The sequence below is a fragment of the Haliaeetus leucocephalus genome, unplaced genomic scaffold (genome assembly GCF_000737465.1).
Source record: "Haliaeetus leucocephalus isolate CR32 unplaced genomic scaffold, Haliaeetus_leucocephalus-4.0 Scaffold328, whole genome shotgun sequence".
Lineage (NCBI taxonomy): Eukaryota > Metazoa > Chordata > Aves > Accipitriformes > Accipitridae > Haliaeetus > Haliaeetus leucocephalus.
In genome coordinates, this window is record NW_010972764.1 from 3,872,008 (window position 1) to 3,894,705 (window position 22,698).

The 22,698-nt window shown below is 40.6% G+C and overlaps 1 protein-coding gene across 1 annotated transcript in view; it reads left to right on the forward strand.

The window, feature by feature from the left end:
- The window catches only part of TRIO (trio Rho guanine nucleotide exchange factor), a 255,876-nt gene extending 244,366 nt beyond the window's left edge, over positions 1 to 11,510 (forward strand). Inside the window, exons 50-57 of the mRNA XM_010571449.1 lie at positions 703 to 841; positions 1,185 to 1,212; positions 2,085 to 2,247; positions 4,302 to 4,423; positions 6,877 to 6,955; positions 7,595 to 7,795; positions 8,231 to 8,369; positions 9,915 to 11,510. Of these exons, the coding sequence (XP_010569751.1) occupies positions 703 to 841; positions 1,185 to 1,212; positions 2,085 to 2,247; positions 4,302 to 4,423; positions 6,877 to 6,955; positions 7,595 to 7,795; positions 8,231 to 8,369; positions 9,915 to 10,457 (1,414 nt within the window). The 3' untranslated portion in view covers positions 10,458 to 11,510. The remainder of the gene's footprint in view (positions 1 to 702; positions 842 to 1,184; positions 1,213 to 2,084; positions 2,248 to 4,301; positions 4,424 to 6,876; positions 6,956 to 7,594; positions 7,796 to 8,230; positions 8,370 to 9,914) is intronic.
- The last annotated feature ends 11,188 nt before the right edge of the window (positions 11,511 to 22,698 follow it).

Consider the following 22,698-nt stretch of genomic DNA (forward strand, 5'->3'; position numbering starts at 1 on the left):
GAATGAGTACTTGGCAGGTCCCTTAGCAAACTTCAAAATACAACCTAGTAAGAAAGAGCCCAGAAGCACGTATTCTTTATTAAGAAGCTGTAGTAGTGCAATCTTCTGGGAAAAGATGATGATGAAAGAATACCTGATCTAAGAGCAGCAATAGTTACTGGTTTATTTAATAGAATGACTTATCAGGCTTAGACACCTCTGTTTAGGAAAACAGTCAGGGAATGTTTGTTCCCAGTGAAATGAGATTTCAGCATTCCTGCATCTCTACTTCGTGCCACAAACCTATTGAAAATGACTGGTTGTGCTAGGAAGATCTCTCTCAAATCTGCAATGGGAGAAATTATATCAAAGTTCTTAGCGCTAAAGCTTTATGTAAAGCTTCTATAGGCCATATATGATACAGATTTTATCCTGATCATTGCTCAGTTTGATTGACAGTTTGTATTTTCATATAGAAAGTTTACCATTCAAGCAATGATTTCAAGAAATACTGAACTACAGACTCATTTTATTAGCTTGCTTACAGTTACAACCAAGGGTAGCATCTCTTACGGAATACTTAATGTATTTCATTTCAGTATGCTTTATTACAATGAAATAACATTTTGACATACTTTTCCAATGCCTTTTGGAACTAGAGAGTATAATGCATAACCTGGAGGTGAAAAAACAGTTGATCAAAGTTTAATGTTCTATATTCAGGAAGTCAACGTCTTGGCACACAGCACTCCGTTTAAGGAAGAAATCTGAGAAAAAAGATAAAGACGGCAAAAGGGAAGGCAAGCTAGAAAATGGTTACCGCAAATCCCGAGAAGGACTTGCCAACAAGGTTTCTGTAAAGGTCAGTGTTACAAAGATGTAGTAGTTTCCAAAAGAAGTTGTGTTGGGATTTCTTTAAAAGTAGCTTCTGTCAGAATTTCACATCAAGGAATTAGAGGGAACAGTGGGTTTAATGGGCATCATTTGCCAAATCTGAAAATGGGAAGATACAATCTTGGAGCCTGCAAGTGTGATATAGCATAAGGATACTGCAGAAAGAGTGGAGCGGTGCAGAAATTCTGGTGTTCAGATGTTTCTTGGATCTTTGTGGGTACAGCCAACTTTGACCCATCGCTGTGCTTTGTTTTCTACCATTATTTATTAAAGGTTATCAGGACATTAATTCTTTAATTTCTTCTTTCCAGCTTCTCAACCCCAATTACATTTATGATGGTAAGTTGCTTTAATTTTTAAAAGTTGCAGTAAATATAATCTGATTAAAACATTATTTACTCTGTTTAAATTTGCTTGATATGAATTATGTCAGGAACTGAGTATTTTCTATCAATATATACCTAGGCCCTTTTTGGATAAGGGAGACAGCTAATGAAATACATCATATTTATTTTTTTAAGATGCAAGGAACACATTTTTGTTCACAAGTCCAAAACAACAGAAAACACAAGGACCGTATGACATGTTCTGTATCGAGACTGTATGGAAGTTGGGCCTTGCTGAGTCTGCGAAACAAGGCCAGGACTTGGAGCTGCTTCATTTTTAACCTTGCACCCTAGCCTCTCCAGTGCAGAGGCCGATCAGGACAAAGATCGCGGCCCTCTGGAGTCAGAGACAAACTGGGGGTTCATCTTAATACACAGAACCAACCTTTTTGAGTTTTACCTGTGAAAAAGGGAAAAGACTACATAGAGCGCCTCAGTGGATGAGTGAGGTGTTTTGTGTTCCCTTTTGCAAACGTAGCTGGATATAAAGATAGCTTAGCTGAGCACATCTTTAAAGACTTTTCAGCGTAGGGTTTCCTCGGCTTGCCATAAACAGGGTGTTTGGTTCACCATGGTAGGCTTCAGGGTTATCCGTGGCACAGCAGTAGTGTTGTGTCCAAGTTCACGCAGAGAAAAATTCACTAGCTCTGCAGAGCCCCAGCCAGTGGCCTAACCATGGATGTGCTCCAAGAGTAGAGGGGTAGATACACCTTGGAAATTAAAGTACCATACTACTTTGTCTAATAGAAGAGAGAGAGTGCTAGGAATAGAAAAGCAAATTTATTAACTTCGGTTGAGCTAATGCCATTGATTTTCTTTTTCCAGTTCCCCCAGAGTTTATAATACCATTGAGTGAGGTAACATGTGAGACAGGAGAGACCATCGTGCTTAGGTGTAAAGTCTGTGGTCGCCCCAAGGCTTCGGTTACTTGGAAAGGTCCTGATCATAATACACTGAGCAATGACGGTCATCACAGCATTTCGTACAGGTACAGTAATTTGTGTAATGTTCTACAGGAACTTCTGAAACTGTTACATTTTCTATTTGCACCCTTGGTACAGGATAGCTTTTTGCTTTGAGGCATAAAGATCGGGTTGCCCTCAGACAGAAATATTTCACAGCTGAGATTTTCTAGAAATGTATAACTTCTGTGTATGGCTGGGGTACCCAAATGTTATATTCAGTTGATTTTTAAAAAGAAAAGAAAATTCAGCTGCTATTTCTGATTAGCTATTGCAGAAGCCATTGTGGTTCTGTCACACTGACCTAATGCTTGAACCAGAACAGTATGTTGTGACATGCCGTCCTGCCAATCGCTTATTTCCATTGGTAGCATACCATCATTTTTGAGGAAAGTGACTGCTTTCAGATCACACTACAGTATTTTGCAAAGAAAAGCCTCTGGTTCCTACTGATATGGCAATGTCACCGTCTTTGTTGTTGAAGCATGGAAATCAACATTTTTGTCTGGTTTTAGCTTTGCTGTGGTAGAACGTAACAGACTAACTGGTAACTCAAACAGCTGAAGAATAAGAGAAATTGCTGTATTTTGGAATGTGAAACTGCATGTTAGAAAGGGGGTTTTTTTCTGAAGAAGCATTCTTTTATATACAGAAAGTGTTGTTTAATGAGTAATTTCAGTCTGAACAAATGTCTTATTTATGAATTAAGCTCTCAGTTCAGAATGAAGGGGTTTTTTGTGAAAACTTTCTCATTATTAGATAGAAGAGTATGTCATTTTCTTAGAGGCTGTGTGGTATAGTCCAACTTACCTGCAAACTTGATGGCATGTTATACTGTTCTTTTTTACCTCCTGCTGCTGCTGCTTTTTCCTTTTCACTGGGTATAATTTTTTTTTTATGGGGAGACAGAGGCGTTGTGGCAGCTTTGCTACTGCATCCAGGACTGTTGTGAGATGAGTAAGAGTTAGAATCACTGGGTTTAATTCACTGTGATTCATTACTGTTACAGAATTATATCCAGTAAATCATGTTGGCTGTGGCTGACAGATTTTTAGAAATAATAATCATGAAGTGTTCTTTGAGCTGGGGAGGGGGGTCATCTTCCTGTGTTCCTAAAATTTACATTCTTCTTTTTCCCTGAAATTAAGTCACGTGGTGAAGACCGTAGCAAATAATTTTTGATTCCGTCAGTCAAATGACTTGATGTTACTGGGATTTATCCAAAGGAAAGCAATAAGAATGATAGAAAATCATGAAAACATGCCTTACTGTGAAAGAATAGCACAATGTTAGCGTTGTTTTGAGCCTAGAAGTGAAAAGTGTAGGGAGGACTTGCCAAGTATTCACGTTTGTAAGAGACTTTTGCAAATAAAATTATGTGCTGTTCATGTCCACAGCAGATAGTCAAAAAGTACTAGAAATGAATTGCGCAGAGAAAGATATAAGTAGATATTTAAAGACAAACCATCAGACAAAAAGAGTGGTTCAGCAGTGAGAAAGATTAAGGAAGAGTCTGCAGAATCTTTCTCTTGTGGTCTTACATAGCTTCTTGCTGTCTCTACCCCAGAGCAGAGGGAAAACTTAAGTCCTTTTTAGTTTCCTCCCACCCTCATTCTCCCAGATTCTGAGGTCTCCAAAGTTGTTGGTGAGGAGTGCCTTTTGTATTGAAGGGGAAGCCCTCTCTTGCAAGGGATGAATGCTTTGAAAGTACAAATTTTAGATCAGCTTCTGTATGCTGGGAGTCGGGGATGGACGCTAACCTTTCAGAAAGAACAATGATGGATGGTTGTCTCGATACAGCTTCTCATAATTTGAAGGAAGTAGAGGAAGCATTTGATTTTTCAAACACATAGTGAGGATGTTCTTCTAATAGGCTCTAGGACATTCCAAGACACTTGATGGACACCAAGCGTTCTGGTAGATGCTTCTGAAATGGCAGGGATAGGGTTAGTAAAGTTTGTCCAGATAGAGAGAGAGAGAATAAGAAATATTAACAGTATCAATCTAACTTTGTCTGATTTCCACAGCTTAAGGTCTCTAAAGTGAATATAAAGTTAACAGATGCCATTGTGTTTCCCAGTGACTTAGGAGAGGCTTCACTGAAAATCATTGGCGTCACTGCAGAAGACGATGGTATCTATACATGTATAGCTGCAAACGATATGGGTTCGGTTTCATCTTCCGCCAGTCTACGAGTTTTAGGTAGGCCTGTCTCTTTGGGTTTTTTTATTCAATTACATTCAAAGTGTCTGGTATCCATAGTCCAGGAAAAAGAAAACCCAGCTTTTGGGCATCCCTCTGTTAAAGGAGTATTATAATAAACCTTTTCACCTGTGATATATTACTTGTTTCAGCAGAAATAGATGCACTTTTAGGAAGTAGCTAACTAGAGGTTCATACAGACAAGATGCCTACACGGTACAGTCAACGTGCGTTCACCTTGTCTGTCAATACTAGTTCAAACATAATATGATAAAATCATATTTTATCATCTACATTCTTAGTTTAGTCTCAATGAATGTTACTATGCTAACATGTATAATTTCTAAAGTGTACAGATAAGAAAACAGTAGCATTGCTCTGTATTTTAATACGCTCCTTTTGCTTGAATTGTAAAGCCACAATGTTTAGAACATAGAACTATTTCTTGTCTTTGCATCATGGATCTACACTTAAATTACATTATTTCAGTGCCTGAAGTGAGGCAACCTGAATGTTTGTGAGAGAAGAAAAAGGAAATCTGCAAAGATTAGAAATGCCTGTGTTTTGGAGGCAGACAGTGAAGGAAGAAAAAAACATCTTTTACTTGATGTGTTTGATGGCATAGTGATAAGTTATGGTATGTGTTTGTATATTCAGTCATTCTTAAGTGTTCAGGATCCTCCGTTTTTAGAAATAGGGAAAACATGGGGACACAGCAGGTTAGTAGGCTTTCTTACATGCAGTTTATAACAATTGATGCTATCTGCATCCTTTAATCTGTTGAGAGGCCCATATATTTATCCATTGGTGAGAATTAACTAATGGATTTTAGGTGGAATGGCTGTCTCAAACTGACTCATATAAAAGAAAATAAGATACGAAGTGCTGCATTCTGTCTTTCTACGTCTGTCCCAGCTGATATGGGGACTTGTACGGTTGTCCCGAACCTCTCCAAAATACGTTCTTTCTTCCCTTTTTTTCAAAAAAACTTTGCCATTTTTCTGGAATGTTGAAACCAGACTGTGAAAGATGTGTTCACTTCCAAAACCTCATCTGAAATTTTGGGGGTTTATAATCAGTGCTGCCACTTTGAGCTCTGCCTGTTGGCAGCCACAGTAAGTGCCTTACTGCCAGCATATGGAGGTAGTGATTATTCCCAACACTTTCTACTCACCGACCCAAGACAGCCCGTAGTTGAGCCCTAGGATGGGTGTGTTGCAATGTATAAATGAGGCAGAAAATAAAATTTTGCTCTTTACGCTAATGTTTCCTGAAAAATAGAGAGCTTTTTTCAGGTAGCTGCTACACTGTCTGATCACTTTTTTTTTTTTTTTCCCCCAGCAGCAGGTGTATTGTTGATAATGAGACATTATGTAAGATAGCTATTCTTTTTGCTGCTTCCTTCAACTTGCCAAGGTTACTTATTCCTGTACAGGCAGTTCCCACTGCACCTGAATTAGTTCCACTATAGAATTTGTTCTGCTGCATTGGCCAGGCTGCTTTGGTGTGTAATCCAGTTTGTCTTCCTGCCACCCTGTGTCATACAGGGACTAACAGGATGGGGCGATTCCACTGATAGTATCTCAGCCAAGGAAACTTTCTAGTCAGGGGAGTAAAAAGCTCGTGATGGACAAGAATCAGTGTGAATCTGTGTGCTTTAAGGAACTAGTGTAATGAGTGTCCTTCCTACACCAGTACAGAAGCCCAAAACCGTGATTTGGCCACAATCGGAGTCACTGAAGTCTTGTAGACTAAACTACCATATTTCAGCCACAGTCCTTGGTCTTACTGACCCTGTCTAAAAGCAAGTGTTCAATTTTCAGTCAAAACTAAGGGAGAATTTGGTATGTCTTGGTCACTCTGCAACTAGACTCCAAAAGACAGACAGCTCAGCCCTACCAATACTTTTACAAAGAAGTTCTGGCCCCAGTTTTTCTGGGGCCATCCTACCCTGCGTTTCCGCAGTCTATAAGAGCAGAATGAAAACTCTAAGGCTGTAGCATAAAGTTTCAAGATCAAACTACAAAGTCTTTTTCAGTCCTTCGGACTTGAAGGACTTGCCGTTTGATTGTAGTAAATTCTCATGCATTATCTTGTGCAAAGAGTAAAGAACACTCTACCTTCTGTTGCTGTAGTAGTCTTCATAAACCATCAATGAAGTAGTTGATTACAGGAATTATTTTCTTTCTGAGCTGCAAGAGGATGGACAATATGAGGCCGTGAGTTGCTTTTCAATATGGACACCCTGAGCTTCAAAAGAAAGATGATAGGGGCCGGTCTGACTGAGGCAAATTCTTCCTGAAATCTCTTCCCAAACTGAATATGAAGTCCAAATATTTCTCCTTCTGCAAACATCTGAAACAATACATTGGTTATAATGACAATAATTTAGTTCCAAGGAGGATCTGAGTATATTAAATTTTGGCCATACTGTCCTTCTCTTTTTTTGGTAGGTCCTGGAAGTGATGGGATCATGGTAATCTGGAAGGACAACTTTGATTCCCTCTACAGTGAAGTGGCTGAGCTTGGCAGGTGCGTTCTGTATGGTGATCTCCAAAGCTGTCTATGTCAAAATATTAACTTCTCTTTCAAAAAACTGAAATTCTCTTTGAAAAATACTTATCATATGAGCCTAAAAGGCTAGAATTACATTGGATTAAATAGAAATGAGGAAGCAAAAATTTTACCAGCACTAGATGGCACTGCATAAACAGAACGTGTTTAGGCTCGAGTGGTATCATAGATTAAGGGATTATTTTTTTAAGAATGCCTTACAGTGACTGACACTGCTTCTGCAATGAAGCTCTCCTAAACATTTTTATTTAGGGTATGAAAATTACAGACAGAAAAAGTCTGTAAATGGGCAAAATAAGTCACATAGAATATACATTTGTCCAACTTAAGGGTGACTTTTGAAAGCTGGATACTACTATGACTTCAATTCTCTGCAAATGCGATAAAACAGGTCTCTCTCAGGAGGTAATTATTTATACAGACACGTTTTGTAGAAGATGCATTCTCTGAAAACTCTTGTTTATGTCCAGAAACTGCTCTGTGAGGGTAGCTTATTAGAGATGTAAAATCAGATCTCACTCAGGATATCCTTCAAGGTAAAAGTATGTCCTCAGTGCAACTCTGGGTTAATTCTTTTCTTTCAATATTGTATTCCAGGGGCAGGTTTTCTGTCGTTAAGAAGTGTGACCAGAAGGGAACCAAGCGAGCAGTAGCCACTAAGTTTGTGAATAAGAAGTTGATGAAGCGAGACCAGGTTACCCATGAACTTGGAGTCATGCAGAATCTCCAGCATCCCCAGCTCATTGGCCTTCTTGATACCTTTGAGACCTCCACCAACTACATACTAGTGTTAGAAATGTGTGTGGACTCTAACATTATCTGTAAAATGTGATCTCTACAGCTGACTTTCTGGGGCATTTATAGTGGTTTTTGAATAAGGAACTTTAAAATTTCATAGAAGTTTGAAAACACCTAAGTAAAATATTGCAGTTTTCTAATGCTGTTATTAAAATGTTGAGTTTAATACTCAGAAGGAAACAAGTTGAGATATTAAACTGATATGTGGATGATTATCTTAGTCTGAAGGTCCAGGAATTATTTTATATCAAGTGGTTGCACAAGTGAATTAGGAATGTTGTGTAGCTTGATATCAGATCTCCTCTTCATACCCTAGTCCTCTGTCTCTTAGGTGCTGCAGGCTACAGTTACTCCTGTAGTCTATGGCCTGCTAGGTTTTTCTTTCAGTTCTGATATATGGATTAATCCAAAATGTAACCCTTCTAATTCCAATAGGGCTGACCAGGGTCGCCTTCTAGACTACGTCGTGCGATGGGGAAACCTTACAGAAGGGAAGATCAGACTCTACCTGGGAGAGATTCTGGAAGCCGTGCACTATCTTCACAACTGCAGAATAGCACATTTGGACCTAAAGGTGAGGAGTGAATGGGATTCCTGGCGGTGTGCGCCATTCCAGGCATAAAAACCTCCCTCTTCTAGGAAACTTGCAGCTGGGAACATAGAACTGTGAATTGCTTTGAGACTGTATGAAGGGTATGGGTTGGGGCTCTGTCCCCAAATGCTTTAGATGACTCATAGCCAGTAAAGCAGAAACTCTGAATTCCTTGTGCTTTCTCCTTAAAGCTTGCTGGCCCTGTGTGGTCCTGTGTGCTGGAAATAATTGCTGACAGGAACAGTTTTGTTTGATTTTTATTTATTCATTTATTTATTTACTTTCTGAGAAACTCGCAGCAAAAATCCATTTCTTTCTCAAGAAGCGTAGAGTTTGTTGTGAAAGAGACTGCTTTTCCTCTGTTCCTGCAAATCTTTGCACTTCGAGGACTGTGATATCTATGCGAATGGTACTTCTTTGGGCATCTGTTCTACCCTTTGAATTTTACTTGAGCTGCAAGGATTTGATGCATTCTAGTAGGAAAAGCTATATAAGAAGGTCTTAATGTGAATATTGATTAAAAACTTAGTCTTTACACGTCTTTTTTCTCTCCACCTGTATTTGAATAATAAGGGATTTTAGCATTGACAAGTCGTCTTTGTAGGGAGGTTCTCTTTAGCCAGAAGGGGGTCACTGTGAGAAAAAGCAAAAAGAGACGGCATCTTCCTTACTCATACTTCTGTTTTCCGAGAAGAACCAGTCTGGTCTGCATACCATGGAGACCCAAAATTTAATTTTTTCTAGTGCTCTATGGAGTTCACCAGTACTTTTTTCCAGTCTCAGGGTACATACGAATGAACTAATTAAAAACTAGTTGTAGGTAAGTCACTCTTATTTTGCTAAGATCACAGCTACAGCAGCAGTAGCTTCAGAAATAAAACCATAAAAATAATTCCACCTCCAGCTCGCCAATAGTGGGGCAGTTCTGAAGCCATGTGCATGCAACAGGACCTGCTGCTGCCATAGTCTCTTAAGAGTGTTTGACTTCCATCTGTACAGCTGTGTTACATTAAATCACCACGTAAAGCTGAATTCTGTTGAAAGCATCATGAAAATTCGGACAAGGTCTTCCAATCTTTAAATGCAAGGGGTTTATTGTCTCTCTGTCATAAAGCAAATAGAGCAGTTGCTTTATTCACCTTCTATTTGTAATTGCCGTTCTTTAAGCTTAAGTTCCCAAACACAGGTTCCTGTGAAACTTTGCAGAGCTGCTGTTGTGAACATCTGCAGTATTATCCAGCAGAACTATATTTCCTGCAAAAATTATAGTGCCAGCAGCTAAAACGCATTCATTGCATACCACGGTTGGCAAGAAACTGCCTGCCGGTTGGTCTTGGGGAAGCCGTGGCAGGACTGCCTCGGAGCTCTGCAGAGCTGGCCTGCAGCAGTAATCCTTGCAGCATGCAGCTGTTTGTTACCTTCTTGAGCCGACAGCACTGGCTGGGAAACAGTAATGTTGGAGCATTAAATGTGTGTTAGACTGACTTGAAAAAAAGACATTTTAACTTTTGCTTTTATGTTTTCTAGCCTGAAAATATTTTGGTGGACCAGAGTTCCACTAAGCCAACAATAAAACTGGCTGACTTTGGAGACGCAGTCCAGCTCAATACCACGTATTACATCCACCAGTTACTTGGAAACCCAGAGTTTGCAGCTCCTGAAATTATTCTTGGAAATCCTGTTTCCCTCACTTCAGATGTTTGGAGCATTGGAGTGCTCACATATGTCCTTCTTAGTGGCGTCTCTCCTTTCCTGGATGAAAGTGTAGAGGAAACTTGCCTGAATATTTGCCGCTTAGACTTTAGTTTCCCAGATGACTACTTCAAAGGAGTTAGCCAGAAGGCCAAAGATTTTGTATGCTTCCTACTTCAGGATGACCCAGCTAAGCGTCCCTCGGCTGCACTGGCCCTCCAGGAGCAATGGCTGCAGCTGGGGAATAGCAAAAGCGCTGACAGCATTGACATATCCAGACTGACTTCGTTCATTGAGCGGCGAAAACACCAGAATGATGTTCGACCCATCCGTAGCATTAAAAACTTCTTACAGAGCAGGCTCTTGCCAAGAGTTTGACCTTGCTTGAAGTTCTCTCTCATTCTCTTTCACCTGCCAATCAGACTGGAGATGGACTCCTCCTGCCAATCAGACTGGAGATAGACTCCTCCTGCCAATCAATCAGACTGGAGATAGACTCCTTCTGCCAATCAGCTGTTGACTTGAATTTTGAGGAAAGCAAGCCCCGAGCCAACCAGCTGCTAGCGAATGTTCGTGTGCAAACGCATTCCAGGGGGACCCGCGCGGGGCGGCGCGGCGCGGGGGACTGGCGATGCAGACTTCACTGGGGTGGAGGACGATAGCACTGTACTCTGCAAAAAGCAGTCACGAGTGATACAGTAACAGTATTTTATTCAGGTTTCTGCAAAAAAAAAAAAAATTAAATAAAAATAGTTTTTTTAATAAACAAGAGTTGAATTTTGCAAGTGAACTTAACTACCGTTTTCAAGATTTATTCAAGGAAGAAATGCCTATGTTCAAAGCACTGGTGTTAAACAAAAATGAAATCATGCCTGGAGAAGACTCACCAAAATGGCTGCCCATTGATACGGCCTCCATTTATAACATCTGGTTTTCACTTGGTCCTAGAGCTTTCCAGTTGCCTCGCCTGTATGTATCTCACGTAGCAGTGCACTGAGATCAGACTCTGCTTTTAAGTGCATCCAACCTCAAAGTTTTTGCATACAAATAGAATGAATCGTTTTGCTCTGATAAAATGTAGGCCTTACTTGTATATAGACTGTTACCTGCCTTCGGTCTGTAATTTTTTTCCCCCCTCCCCTTATCCTTTTTTTCCCCCTCCTTCCTAAATGGTGGTATACCACTGTGCGGGTCTTCAGTTTGGGTCAGTACTCACTGTCCCCTTAGAAAAGGACTTCGGGTTGGTGCCCAGCTTGCCAACCCGATTGTCAAGCAGTATACAGCAGGATGAAATACTGTAAATGCACTCATTTGGGATTTTGTTTTCTTTCATATCATGTGCAATGTTGTGGCTTTAACATTTTATGCAACTATTTATGAGGACCTCTGTTGTAACTGTAATAAATATATAGAAAAAGCACATACTTAGTACGGCGAGCTTTATGGTTTTGTTTGTGTGTTTGGGGTTTCTGGGTGGGCAGGGGCGGGTGTGTTGTATCACACTGTCATTATTAGTTTAAGATGAGGGTTAGCATAGAATTTAGTCAAGACTAGTCAGTTTTAAGGATTGTTGGGGGGCGGGAGGGGAAAGAGAGAGAGATTCGTATCCCAAATCTCAACCTGGTTAAGAAGTAGGGTGACACTTTTTAAAATTTATTATTATATTCAAAATGCCAAAGTCTGACTTTCCCAAAATCAGTCTCAACACTTACTACTTTTTAGAATTTTCAGATCTGTGTTTACTTCTTTCTGTGAAATGAACAAATGAATTTTGTGCTCTTTGGTGAAGAATAACATTCAGAAAGTAGTGGTCGGATGAGGAGAATCTGACACGTAATGTAATTGTCTTAGTAACTGTTTTTAAGGTTGAAGTAATATTAACGTGAGCTATTTAAAAAGACAGAGATGGTTTTCTGTGCATCACTGAGTTCATATGGGTGTGTTGTCATCTATGTTTGTGTGAAATGTCATGTTTAAAGAAATCAAGCCGATGTCCCACAATAGTTAGATATATGGGTCTTAAGCCATAACCTCGCTTGGGTTAGTTTTGAGCTTTGCGGCTTCCACTGTATTCTATTTATTCCTTTTTTGTTTTTTGGTTTTTTTTTGTAAAGTTGTACAGAAACTTTTTAAAAGAAAACAACTTACTTCGAAACTGGATGTGTATTCGTACCAACCTCATATCATTATGTTTGTGTATTATTTTCCTTTATTGTTTTAGTTAAAGTTTTGCTTTATTTTGCATGTATATTTCTTTGTACAGTGACGTTACATGTTTACACAGTATGACGTGATGTAAATATTTTATTTTGCCATCAGTTATTTTGAAAAAAATTAAACATATTTGACATATTTGTCTGATCTCTTGCTTTAAGGAGTTTGAAAGTTTAGGTTTGGTTATATTTTAATTGGGCTCTGTATTTGAAAAGAAAAAAAGTACCTTATTTTATTGCCGTAAAATTAATTTTAAATTGCAATGATGTATCTTTCTTTCATGCCTTACAAAATAATATTTGCCTTTGCTCTAAGTGTTGAGTGCTTTGTAGTGTCATGATTGCTTTTATATAAAACATGCATAACTCTCTAACTGTGGAAATTCATTATAGTCTTTATTAGCTAGTAAATTTTGACCAGCAGAGTTTTCTACCAGATGTTCCCAGTTAAAGACCAAAGGATCATATTTCGGTTTAATATTAAACTGGGGCACAGATTTCCCACATCTTTCAGGCATTCCAGATTCATTATGAAGAAAAGTTACTTTCAACCATAAAGGCTTGGGTTTTGCAGCTAAACTCTGTTCGCATCCGATGAAGGATGAAGCAGAAAACTTTTTCATTGTGTACATTTATCTCGCTCCCTTTTCTGCTATCATTAATCTGTTTGCAATTCAAAATGAAGTGGAAGGTCAGGGAACAGTGCAGAGTGTTTATGCTTCTTGTTGCATTGTATACATCTTTTTTTTTCCACTTTTTTTTTCTGCTACTACCTGTCAAGTGATGAAACAGTCCCTTTATTCCTCACAATTTACTACTGAGAGAGATGTTTTACATTGGGAGAGACAGGGAATATGCAGGAAGAATGTACTGCCAAGAATGAGCCATTGGAAGCTTTTTCCGTGACAGGGAAATAGATGGCAACACGCACCATGGAAGGGTTTGTATCCATGAGTTCTCTAAAATACTTCTTCTTGACTGAAGATACACTAAGCTGGGGAGAAGTTACCCAAATGCTATACAGAGAAATAATGCACTTGTAGGTGTTTAAAGTAGCAGAGATACGTTCTTCCACTCGTACTTAAACAAGAGTGCACTGTTTCTGGCCCTCTCCGCGAGCCCCGTTACTTGGGAAAGCTAACATCTTTTGACAGAGTGGAGTTTTGCACTAAAACCTGCTGTTTGGTTTGAGAGCTTCCAGCTGAAGAAAGCTTGAATGATGGGCTCCTCAATTTGGATATCTCTTCAAATGCTTTGAAGAGATAATATATGTGTAAGGTCCTTTTGTTTTGCTAAATTGTGTAGTCAGGGCTGCAAATGCCACTTGGGCTCAGTCGGGTGCAGTGCTTCTTGACTGTCCTGCACCCAGCAAACCAGCACGGCAGGCTGACAGGGAGTGGAAACCAAAAACGTGGGTGAGAGCAGCTGGTGTGAGGTTTCTGATGCGGGAACGTTGTAGAACATAGGGAGCGGCAGTCAATGTCATAGCTGAAAGGAGGAAAAATGGCCAGGGAGGTTCAAGAGAAGCATGCTTCTAAATGTTTCTTTTTTATAACATACCCCAATCACTTCTTACTGGTAGTTTAGGAAGAAAAGAAGTTGCCAGACTTTAGTCAGTGCACGTGTGTCAGTATTTCTCAAGAGGGGTTTGGGAACGCGGGAGTTCTCCATTGCACATTTGAAGAACACAGCTTAACTTGAAAATCATTGTGTAACTGCTAAGCAGAAAGCCTGGCTAGATAATATTTCCATGGCCGGGGAAGCAACCTACATTGTCTTCCTTACGTGTTAGGCCTCTGCCTGTGCTTGTGAGGAGCAGGATGGGAGAGGCTGGTTTTCTCTTGTGTGAGTATAGAGGTCACTTAACTATAAGTCATCCTCATTCTCAGATGGGACTATTAATGTGTTGATGAATAGAATTAAAAATAACGGGCTTTTTTCTTTCTCAAAATCCCAAAGCGTGTTCAGGCCGGGGCACAATAGAGATCTTCCAGAATGACACAGTAAAAGCATCTGGCTTCCTGAAAAGATTTCGGTACCTGTGCAAGCCTGACTGGTAGTAGAAGATGCCTGAAAATATAATGGGATGTTCTTGGCATGTAACGTACTGCATGATACTGTCAGGAAACATTAAAACCCCACTGCTGAGGGTGTCAGTGTGGGACCACATCAAAAAGAGAGGCTGGTGAGTGAGAAATGAATGTAACCAAGGGGAAAACCAATGGCTGACTTGAGGTTAAGCCCCATGGTTTCCAAAATCTTAAGAGAAATTAAGGCAGGAATATATATAACCAGCGGCTGCAGGTAGTTAAACCTCTGAGTAGCTGGTATCTGGTGAAGTATTTGGACAGCCACACAAACAGCAGTGTATTTGTGTGCTAGGAATTAGTGCAGGGAGCGTTACCATGTCTGCTCCAGTCTGGAAGATGAGCTAAGCTTTATATACCCTTCCCACGTGTACTTAGACTCGGTGTGGGTGTGTTACTGATTTCTCTGCTATAAGGATTCAGCTGCATGTGGAGGTAGGTAGAACCAGGTAAGACTGAGTTTCTATATTTGTTTAAATCAGCTCCAGGTATTGTGGTGTTTTTGTCAGAACAGCTGCTGTATCCCTCAAGGCAAACAACTGTGAATTTTTTTTTTTTCTGAAATTAAATCTTGATGGAGGTTATATTAGAGAGTAACAGATAGGTTTTGCATCTGTAGAGGTTCTGTTTCGAGTACTTTTTGCATGTTCACTTCTGCCCAAGCAGTCAAGACAAAAGGCTTCTTCTGTGTGCACTATAATGCAAGAGTATGATGATCTCTCATCACTGCAAAGAAGCTGATGCCCACTGTTCTCTCTCCTTCCTGGCAAGCAAAGACACATACCCAGCACCTCAGGCTTCACATGCCTGGCGGTCGCCCCAGCATTTCCCAAGTAAATGCACTCGGTGGTCCTCTGTTCTGTGTCGTAACACCGAGCATCAATACAAGAATGAGATCTCCCATTTCGCTGACCTGCCGCAGGGACTAAGAGCCTGATGTCTAAGGACAGGAGAATATGCTTCTCTCATGATGTCTTAGTCCTCAAAACAGGAACACTTCTCATCTCCCCTAATTCGCTCCCCTTAGCCCTACCCAAAAAGCTTCAGGGGAATGGGAGTGGAGAGGCAGTTGGAGTTACTGAGGAGGGCAGTCTGATCTCCCCCTATTCCCCTAGGAATGTCAGAAGAGCCAGCACCAAGCCTGCTAATAATAAACTCCCATCAGTCAATCTATGCCTTCCAATAAAAGAAGCCATTATGAACCCTAGTATGAGAGAAGAGCACCAAGTTTCCAGTTTTCCCCACTGGTTGTAGGTTAAAATGATGAAACGTGCTCGAGATACATCTGAGGTTTAATACATGAACTCTTTGAGCTATCTTCAGGAAAGATGATGCTTGCGATGTTTTCATTATCTAATTGTTGAGAGCAGTAATCCGAAAGCTGCTTTTTTTAGTGAGTTTTCCTCTTAACACATACATTCTCCTCTTGACTGCTGAAGGGATTGTCATCTTTGTTGTTTGAGGAAATGTGTAGATGACATACTCGGGACTGCATCAGTTGCAGCGGATGAAGCTTCGGATTCTGTCATTATGCCTGTGGTAAGGTATTGGTTCTCATTGCTCCAAATTTTGGGGTTTGTGAAGGAAAATATCTTCCATCCAAAGAGGATGAATATGTTGAACTACAGAAAGGATGAAACCTTAACACCAAAGCAACGCTTTAATCTCTGCAAACTGAGTTTCCAGCCCTCCAAAGACATTCCATCCATTACCATCCCCCATGTATTCACCTGTGCCATACCAAATGGTCTTCCTGACCAAATGATGGCTTTGCATTTCATGGAAGAAAAGTCCATTGAGGATTACTTAATACCTAATTATTGTTCTAGAGTGGCAGTAAACCATGGATATCCATAACTTTGTGTAGCAACAGGTTATGCAGTTGAACTCCATGCTGCGTGAAGAACCCACTGACATATTCCTTTGATGTCTCCAAAGCTTTGTTTTGGAAAAGACAGCGAGCAGTTCATCTCCCCAGCTTTTGTGTCCTACCTTTCCTTTTAGTCTTTTACCTTACTTTTCATTTGGTCATCTGTTTACCAGGCTAAAGAGTACTGCTCTGTTTATTCCTCAGGTATGTATCATCTTAATTGCCTTTCTCTGAACTTTCCCTAAGTAGGGAAGCTGTATATTTTCTGTGATGGGAGGGGGCAAAGCTCACACAATATTCGGGATACAGGTGCATCATGAGTTACACAGCTGCAAAATGGCACTTTGTTCTCTATTCTTTTTCTAAAAATTCCAAGTGTTCACCTTGCTTTGACTTCTTTTGAGCTGATACTTCTTGGAATATTAAATCCTGAGATCGTGTTCCCAAGTTGAGTGGCAATGGTCAGTTTAGAGCCCATGATGTTACATGTAAAACTTGGATCCCCCTTTCAGCATATTCCCCATGAACGTTAATTTTCTCTCATTGAACTTTCTCAGCCGCTTTATTTCCCAGATGAAGCTGAGGTATTACAACTGCCTTGGGGAGAGATTGTTCTGATGGAACTGAGCATGGAGATCTCTAAACAAATACAAGCTGACTACTGCTGGCCTTCATTTTACTACTCAGTCAGCCTGGCTCCCCTGACTTTTTCAAGAACTCCTTTTCCAGGAGTTTTCTTGCCAGCTCCTGGAGCCATCAAACTCATTTCCTCTCATCCTGAGGGAGGAAATTGTAACCTGCCTTGGACTTGATTAAGTTGAAACTCATCGCTTTCAAATTAAATTTCTAATACTGATTTTAGTGAGGCTAGCACCCTCACTTCAGCAGAAGGATTTACTTGGGTCCCAAGCAGGAGCCTTGTTTCCACACTGAAATCACACAAGGAGTATCTCCAAAGATTACTTGCAGAAATTTCACATTAAGCTTCCCGAAGACTCACCTGGCAGTAGTCAGCACCAGAAATTCACTTAGCACACCAACGCAGTCTCTGTGAGGGCTCACTATCCCAAGGGTTGCTCCCAAATACTGAGGAAGAGCTGGCAGCAGCTGAAGGTTTGCCCTGTTGTACCATTGGGAATCTGCCTAACCACTGCTGGTCAAATAGCAGTTTACATCATGTATTTTGCCTGTGTGTTGCTGAAGACCATGTGATCCCTTGAGATGGACGGTTCTTCAAGCTCTCAGACTTTCCCTTCAGTGATGCCAAGATCCACTGAGTATTTGCAGAATGATGTCATTTAATTTGCCATCTCTCAAGACCGATGGCGAGAGAGTACTTCCTTCTTTGGCGATGGAGTGCTCTCCTGGGACTTGAAGGGTTCTGGACTCTTTGATTACCAGGAAACTCAAAGCTGGGAATCTGTGCTAGCCCCAGTTACAGGAGTTGATGCATCCATTGGTTTGTTCTGGTTTTGTTCTGTTGTTGGGAGTGTTAGATGCTAGTGGACAGTCCTGGCTGGTTGACACTGATGGAGAAAGAATGTTATATCGTGAGGTATTAAAGGGAGGCTTTTAGGATGGGGTGTCCTGGGGGTAACTTGGTCACCACCAAAAAGTCCCTGAATATCAAAATTACTCACTGCTCTTAGAGTTTGATGGAGGCCTAAACCCGTTTCTTCCAAGGATCTTCCACAAAGTAAGGCAGGGTGTAAATCTGGTGATGATTGCTGCTTTTACCCTGGTTACTGGCTGTGGATAACAGCTAGGAATCTTCCCTCGCTTTTCAGACCTGCTTGCAAAGAATGTAAAGCATGCTGTTATACTCCATCCCACAGCTTGGGTGTTGAGTGGTTATCAAGTCTAAAGTGAGTTAAGTATTTGTCTTTTTGGATTAAGTACTAATTTTTCTAAGTGGACCTGATTTTTCACTTAATGTTTAGCTATCCATTTCCTTTTCAAGATATCTACCTGCTTAATAGTCTGTTACTTTTTAAAATGGAAATATGATATTCTCTATTTGATGAAGTATGGATATACCATAAATATTTGATACATGATAAGTAAAAGGTTGCAATAGGGGTCTGCATCTCTACTGGGGAAGTCATCTGCTTGCTATAAGAGGCTGTCTGTTTTCTCTTATCCCAGTCTCTAGGGAATTTTTAGGTATGAAAATCCTAGCTGAATTCCTATTACACTGGTGGTCATTATATGGATGAGGCAATCATCTGAGCTCGTAACAGCTTCACCTTTTGGCAAACTTTTTTTCTTCCAGGAGCATAAGAGAGATTCAGGTCTAATAACTGTTCCTTCTAATGTTCTTTTCTTCCATGTAATTTATTGGGGTTTTTTAAGAGCTTATGCTGGGCCAGTAGCTGCGTGTTGTTTCTGCCAGGAGTCAAGAAATTAACGGCATTGTTTTCTTTTCCATCTAGCACATTTCTGTGGTCAAGGGGTTGCTTCATAACTCACACAAAACTTCAGCTTTGGCCTTTGTTCTGCAGAAAATCACACCTTTCAGGGCAATCTTCGTACATGGTGGTTGCCAAAACTAAATGATCTGATGGTGTGACCCTGGGGAAGTAGTCTCGCTGGTTAGCTGGCAGTTTCATGACCTGCAGCAAGACTGTCAAGGTAGATCCACTACCTTTGCTGAGAGCATTCTTCACTGCAACTCAGGCAACAGCAGTGAAAAATGCCCTTGTCCTTTTAATTTGCAAAGTCATTGTTGGGGAGTTTCATTTGCACAAAGGCACTACACTGCTCCTCACTTTCCATGTATGATGCTTCTGTTGCTGCTCAGTAAAGTCTGAGATACACATTCAGTTACTCCGTGAATGTGTATGGTGTTGCCTGGATTTATCACAGTGTGGGGCGTGTATGCAAGCACTCACAGGAGAAAAGAAAACTGGTCATTCACTTGCATGCTTTAAAATATGTTCTCCATATGTTGCTCTTTCTCCAGCTACCTTACTTCTGATGGATCATCAGATGTGAGGAAATGAAAGATATGATGTCTGCACTGATAAATTATATTGGCACACAGGGATAACGTTGTGCTGTAAGAAAGGGTGGCAGCTGCAGTGGAGTGCATGCACGCTGCAAATACTGCAAAAAGATGTACATATGTGGAAAAGTGTATAGATTCCTTCAAGGTATGTTGACTGCACATACAATTCCTGGTGGTTCTTTTTTCTGAATTCAGGGTTTGCAAACCAAAGTCAGGCATAAAATTATATTTGCCCTTCCTTTGCTTTCTCTGTAAGTAGAAATATAGCAGTGATGAAGACACATATAGGTGATTATTTATATGCACAAAGAAAGGAAGCCTAGTTTCCTAGGGCTTTGCCTCAGAGTTGAATTATGAGGTAGTTCATAGGAAAGAAATTAAAGCTTTTCCCAAATCTGAGTTACTCATGACATGATACCAGCATGAGCTTGTTCTGCCTAATGTATTGGAGAAGCCAAGGGTGCTACATCCACTTCAAGACAGTCAACAATTCAAAAAGTACTCAGGGAGGCCAAGACAGATGGAGACTGGGGAGAAATAAGGCTACGGAGAGAAAGAAGTGAAAGATGGCAGGCAAACACAGAAAGGAGGTGACTGCACGTGCGTGTCTTACTAGGATGCCAATGAGAAGTTAGCCTCCTTAGGAGTAGGCATGGACAACGCTGGACTTCAACTGTGCATCTGATCCCTGCCACTGCCTCAGAGTCTGACCAAGGGAAGAATGGTGCACCTACCGAAACCATGGCATGGCTGCCTGTGCATGTCCTGCTCTTTGATATGGAACTTTACAACAAATACCTAATTTACTTAATGTCTTTTTCTCCACACTGATACATTGCTATTTGCTATCTCTTTATACTGGCTGTAAGTTGTCTGTTACTAGGTCATGACTGGCTTTAGAGAGTGCACTGTCATCCAGCAGTTCAGCCATGAGAAATACATTGCAGCCAACTTTCAACATCTTTGGAGCAGGATGGGAGAAACGCTGAAGAGGATGGTAACCCCTGGAGATGGGAAAGAGGAGGATTGAATTGGCAACATGTTCAAAAATGCAAAATAGTAATCAAGATTTTTACTCTAAAAAGTATTTCCAGTAATTTCTGATAAGCTAATGGGTCTAGTGGAGGCAAGATAGGAGTACACTGAGAATAGATGGCATCCCTTCAAAATAACTCCCTGTGCAAGTTCAAAGCATTCCCCTAGAAGTGTCTGCTGCTTGTCTTGGAAGCTAATATCCCAAAGAGACCGCAGAGATAAAGTTCAGAGAGGAAAATATCTTTATTTGGTATTTAATAAAGATATTATAAGTATCTTTGAGTAAGAATGTTCTGGGATAGTCAGTACATGGCCGATAGGAGTATGATTCCTTTTCATCCTCCAAATGATTTATGGATGGGTAAGGATGGCATTTGTTTGTGAAAGCGAACATCTGTTTCTGTTTGCATGCTGTGACTTTTCCAGTTGTGCGTGGTTAGGTAAGTAGTGCAAGTACTTGATTAAAGTTGAATCTTCCTCTTGAGTCTGTAATGTTTGCTTTGACAAATAATCAAGAAACATATTTTTCTCTGTTAGTCAACTGCAAGAGTTGAGAGGGGTAACCTTTTACAAGGCCTAAACACCATCTGTCGGTTTTAAAAAAACTAAGGAGGAAATGGGAACGCTTTTTGCCATTAGTTCAGATGTGAACTGTTTCTGTGCTTAAGTGCTCCTCAGAAACTCTTTATCTGCTTTACAAATCTATTCCCAGATAACCCAAGTATTTTTTTCTAGCAATCTTGCTTTTCTACTTTTTAACTTCTATCACACATCAGACCCTGTATTAGCAAGCAACCATTGTGATAATCTTTTTATATTTGAAGTGGCTTTTTTTAAAAAAAAAAGATATACTGAAACCACATGCACATGCTGTGGAATCTAATAGCGTGAAAGCAGCAGCCGATGTTGTAAAGGGTTTTTTTTCAGAGCCTTGGTGTTACAGTCCTATGTAATGCAGGGTTTTATTTTCCATTGTTAAGTTTGCTTGATGTCAAACATTGACTTTTTGCCCAAGTCAGGCAGAGAAGTATCAACTTCTACTATGTTACTTGAGCTTCCCCCTCTGTTGTATTTTAGAGGTGCAAGGGAAAAGCTTTCCAGTTGGATTAAGGGGTATTAGATGAAGAATACACCTCTGTGTAAATGTTGGAGGTGGTCTATAACAAAGTAGTATAAGGCTGGGTTTTCTTAAGTATCAATAGCTGTTGTATTTCTCTTTTATGCTGTGGTGCTGTCATGGAGCATCTGCCACCCTGCCTTATTGCAGCTATTTATTGTCATCAAGACTTTTTTTTTTTCATCAAGTTTTTTTTTTTTTTTGTAACATTTCAGAGTTTCTCCAGCCACTGGAAGTCAAAATGATGTTATTTCATTTTAGAGAAGTGTTACACTGAAAGGCGTTACTTCAGCAGGGATTGCTGTTCTAATCTTTCTGCTGGAGGACGCAGTCCCCAGAGCTCTCTTTGTACTGCTCTGAGGGGGCTCTGCTGGAGCTGAGGTCTCAAAATGTCTACTTGCATTTCTCCAGGTTCTTCCCTTTGGTGCATACTCAGGGCTTTCCTACACCACTCCATGAGAGAGGAGGTGAAAGGGCTCTTTGCTCATTATGGAACAGTTAAATAGGTCTTTCCTAGCTGCTTTTGGCATGGGGGGGTGTAGAAACACTTGTGTCAGGGAAAAAAAGAAGAGGCACAAATGGCAAATCATGAAAGCTGTGTGAGACTTCGTGCTCTTCTGCTGACTGCCTATCCTCCGTTACAGTGATGGACATTAGACTGGCAGGAAGGATGTACATGCCGCAAGGACACAGGGACATACTCACCACCAGGACACAGCTTCGTGTCCAAAGTACCCTGTCCTAGAAACAAAGTGCTCAGGTGCTGAGAGCAGTTTTGCTGGGAAGAATCTCTACACATAGAGACCCAGCACTTAAACAAGTTAGGTATAAAAATTTGTACGTACTAATGTTGTTGCCTTACAGTGTTTTAAAGCACACTGCATGTCCTCGCCTCCTTTTGAGACAACCGAGCAGGCATTACATCCTAAATCTGTCATTGTGATGGGCATATCTCAGCTTCCCATTTCTAGCGAGACAGCTGACTCCACACCGCGGAGCTCCTGTATAAAAAGCCAAAACTGCTTCAACTGTTCGCGTCGGTGGTGTTTGGCTTAGCAAGTCTATCACAGTAGTTAAGCAGTGGAGGGAGGATGGTAGCAGAGGTGTCTACGTAGGCTGGACTGTGAAATCCTGTCCTTGGTTCTGATGAGGAAAACAGGAGGTCTGGCAGCTGGCTAGTGTGTATTTGCCATTCCCTCAGCCACACTTAGGCTGCTTTTTTGCAATGTTTCAGTTAATTTCATAAACAAGAGAAACTTAATGTTACATCGGGGGGGGGGGGGGGGGTTC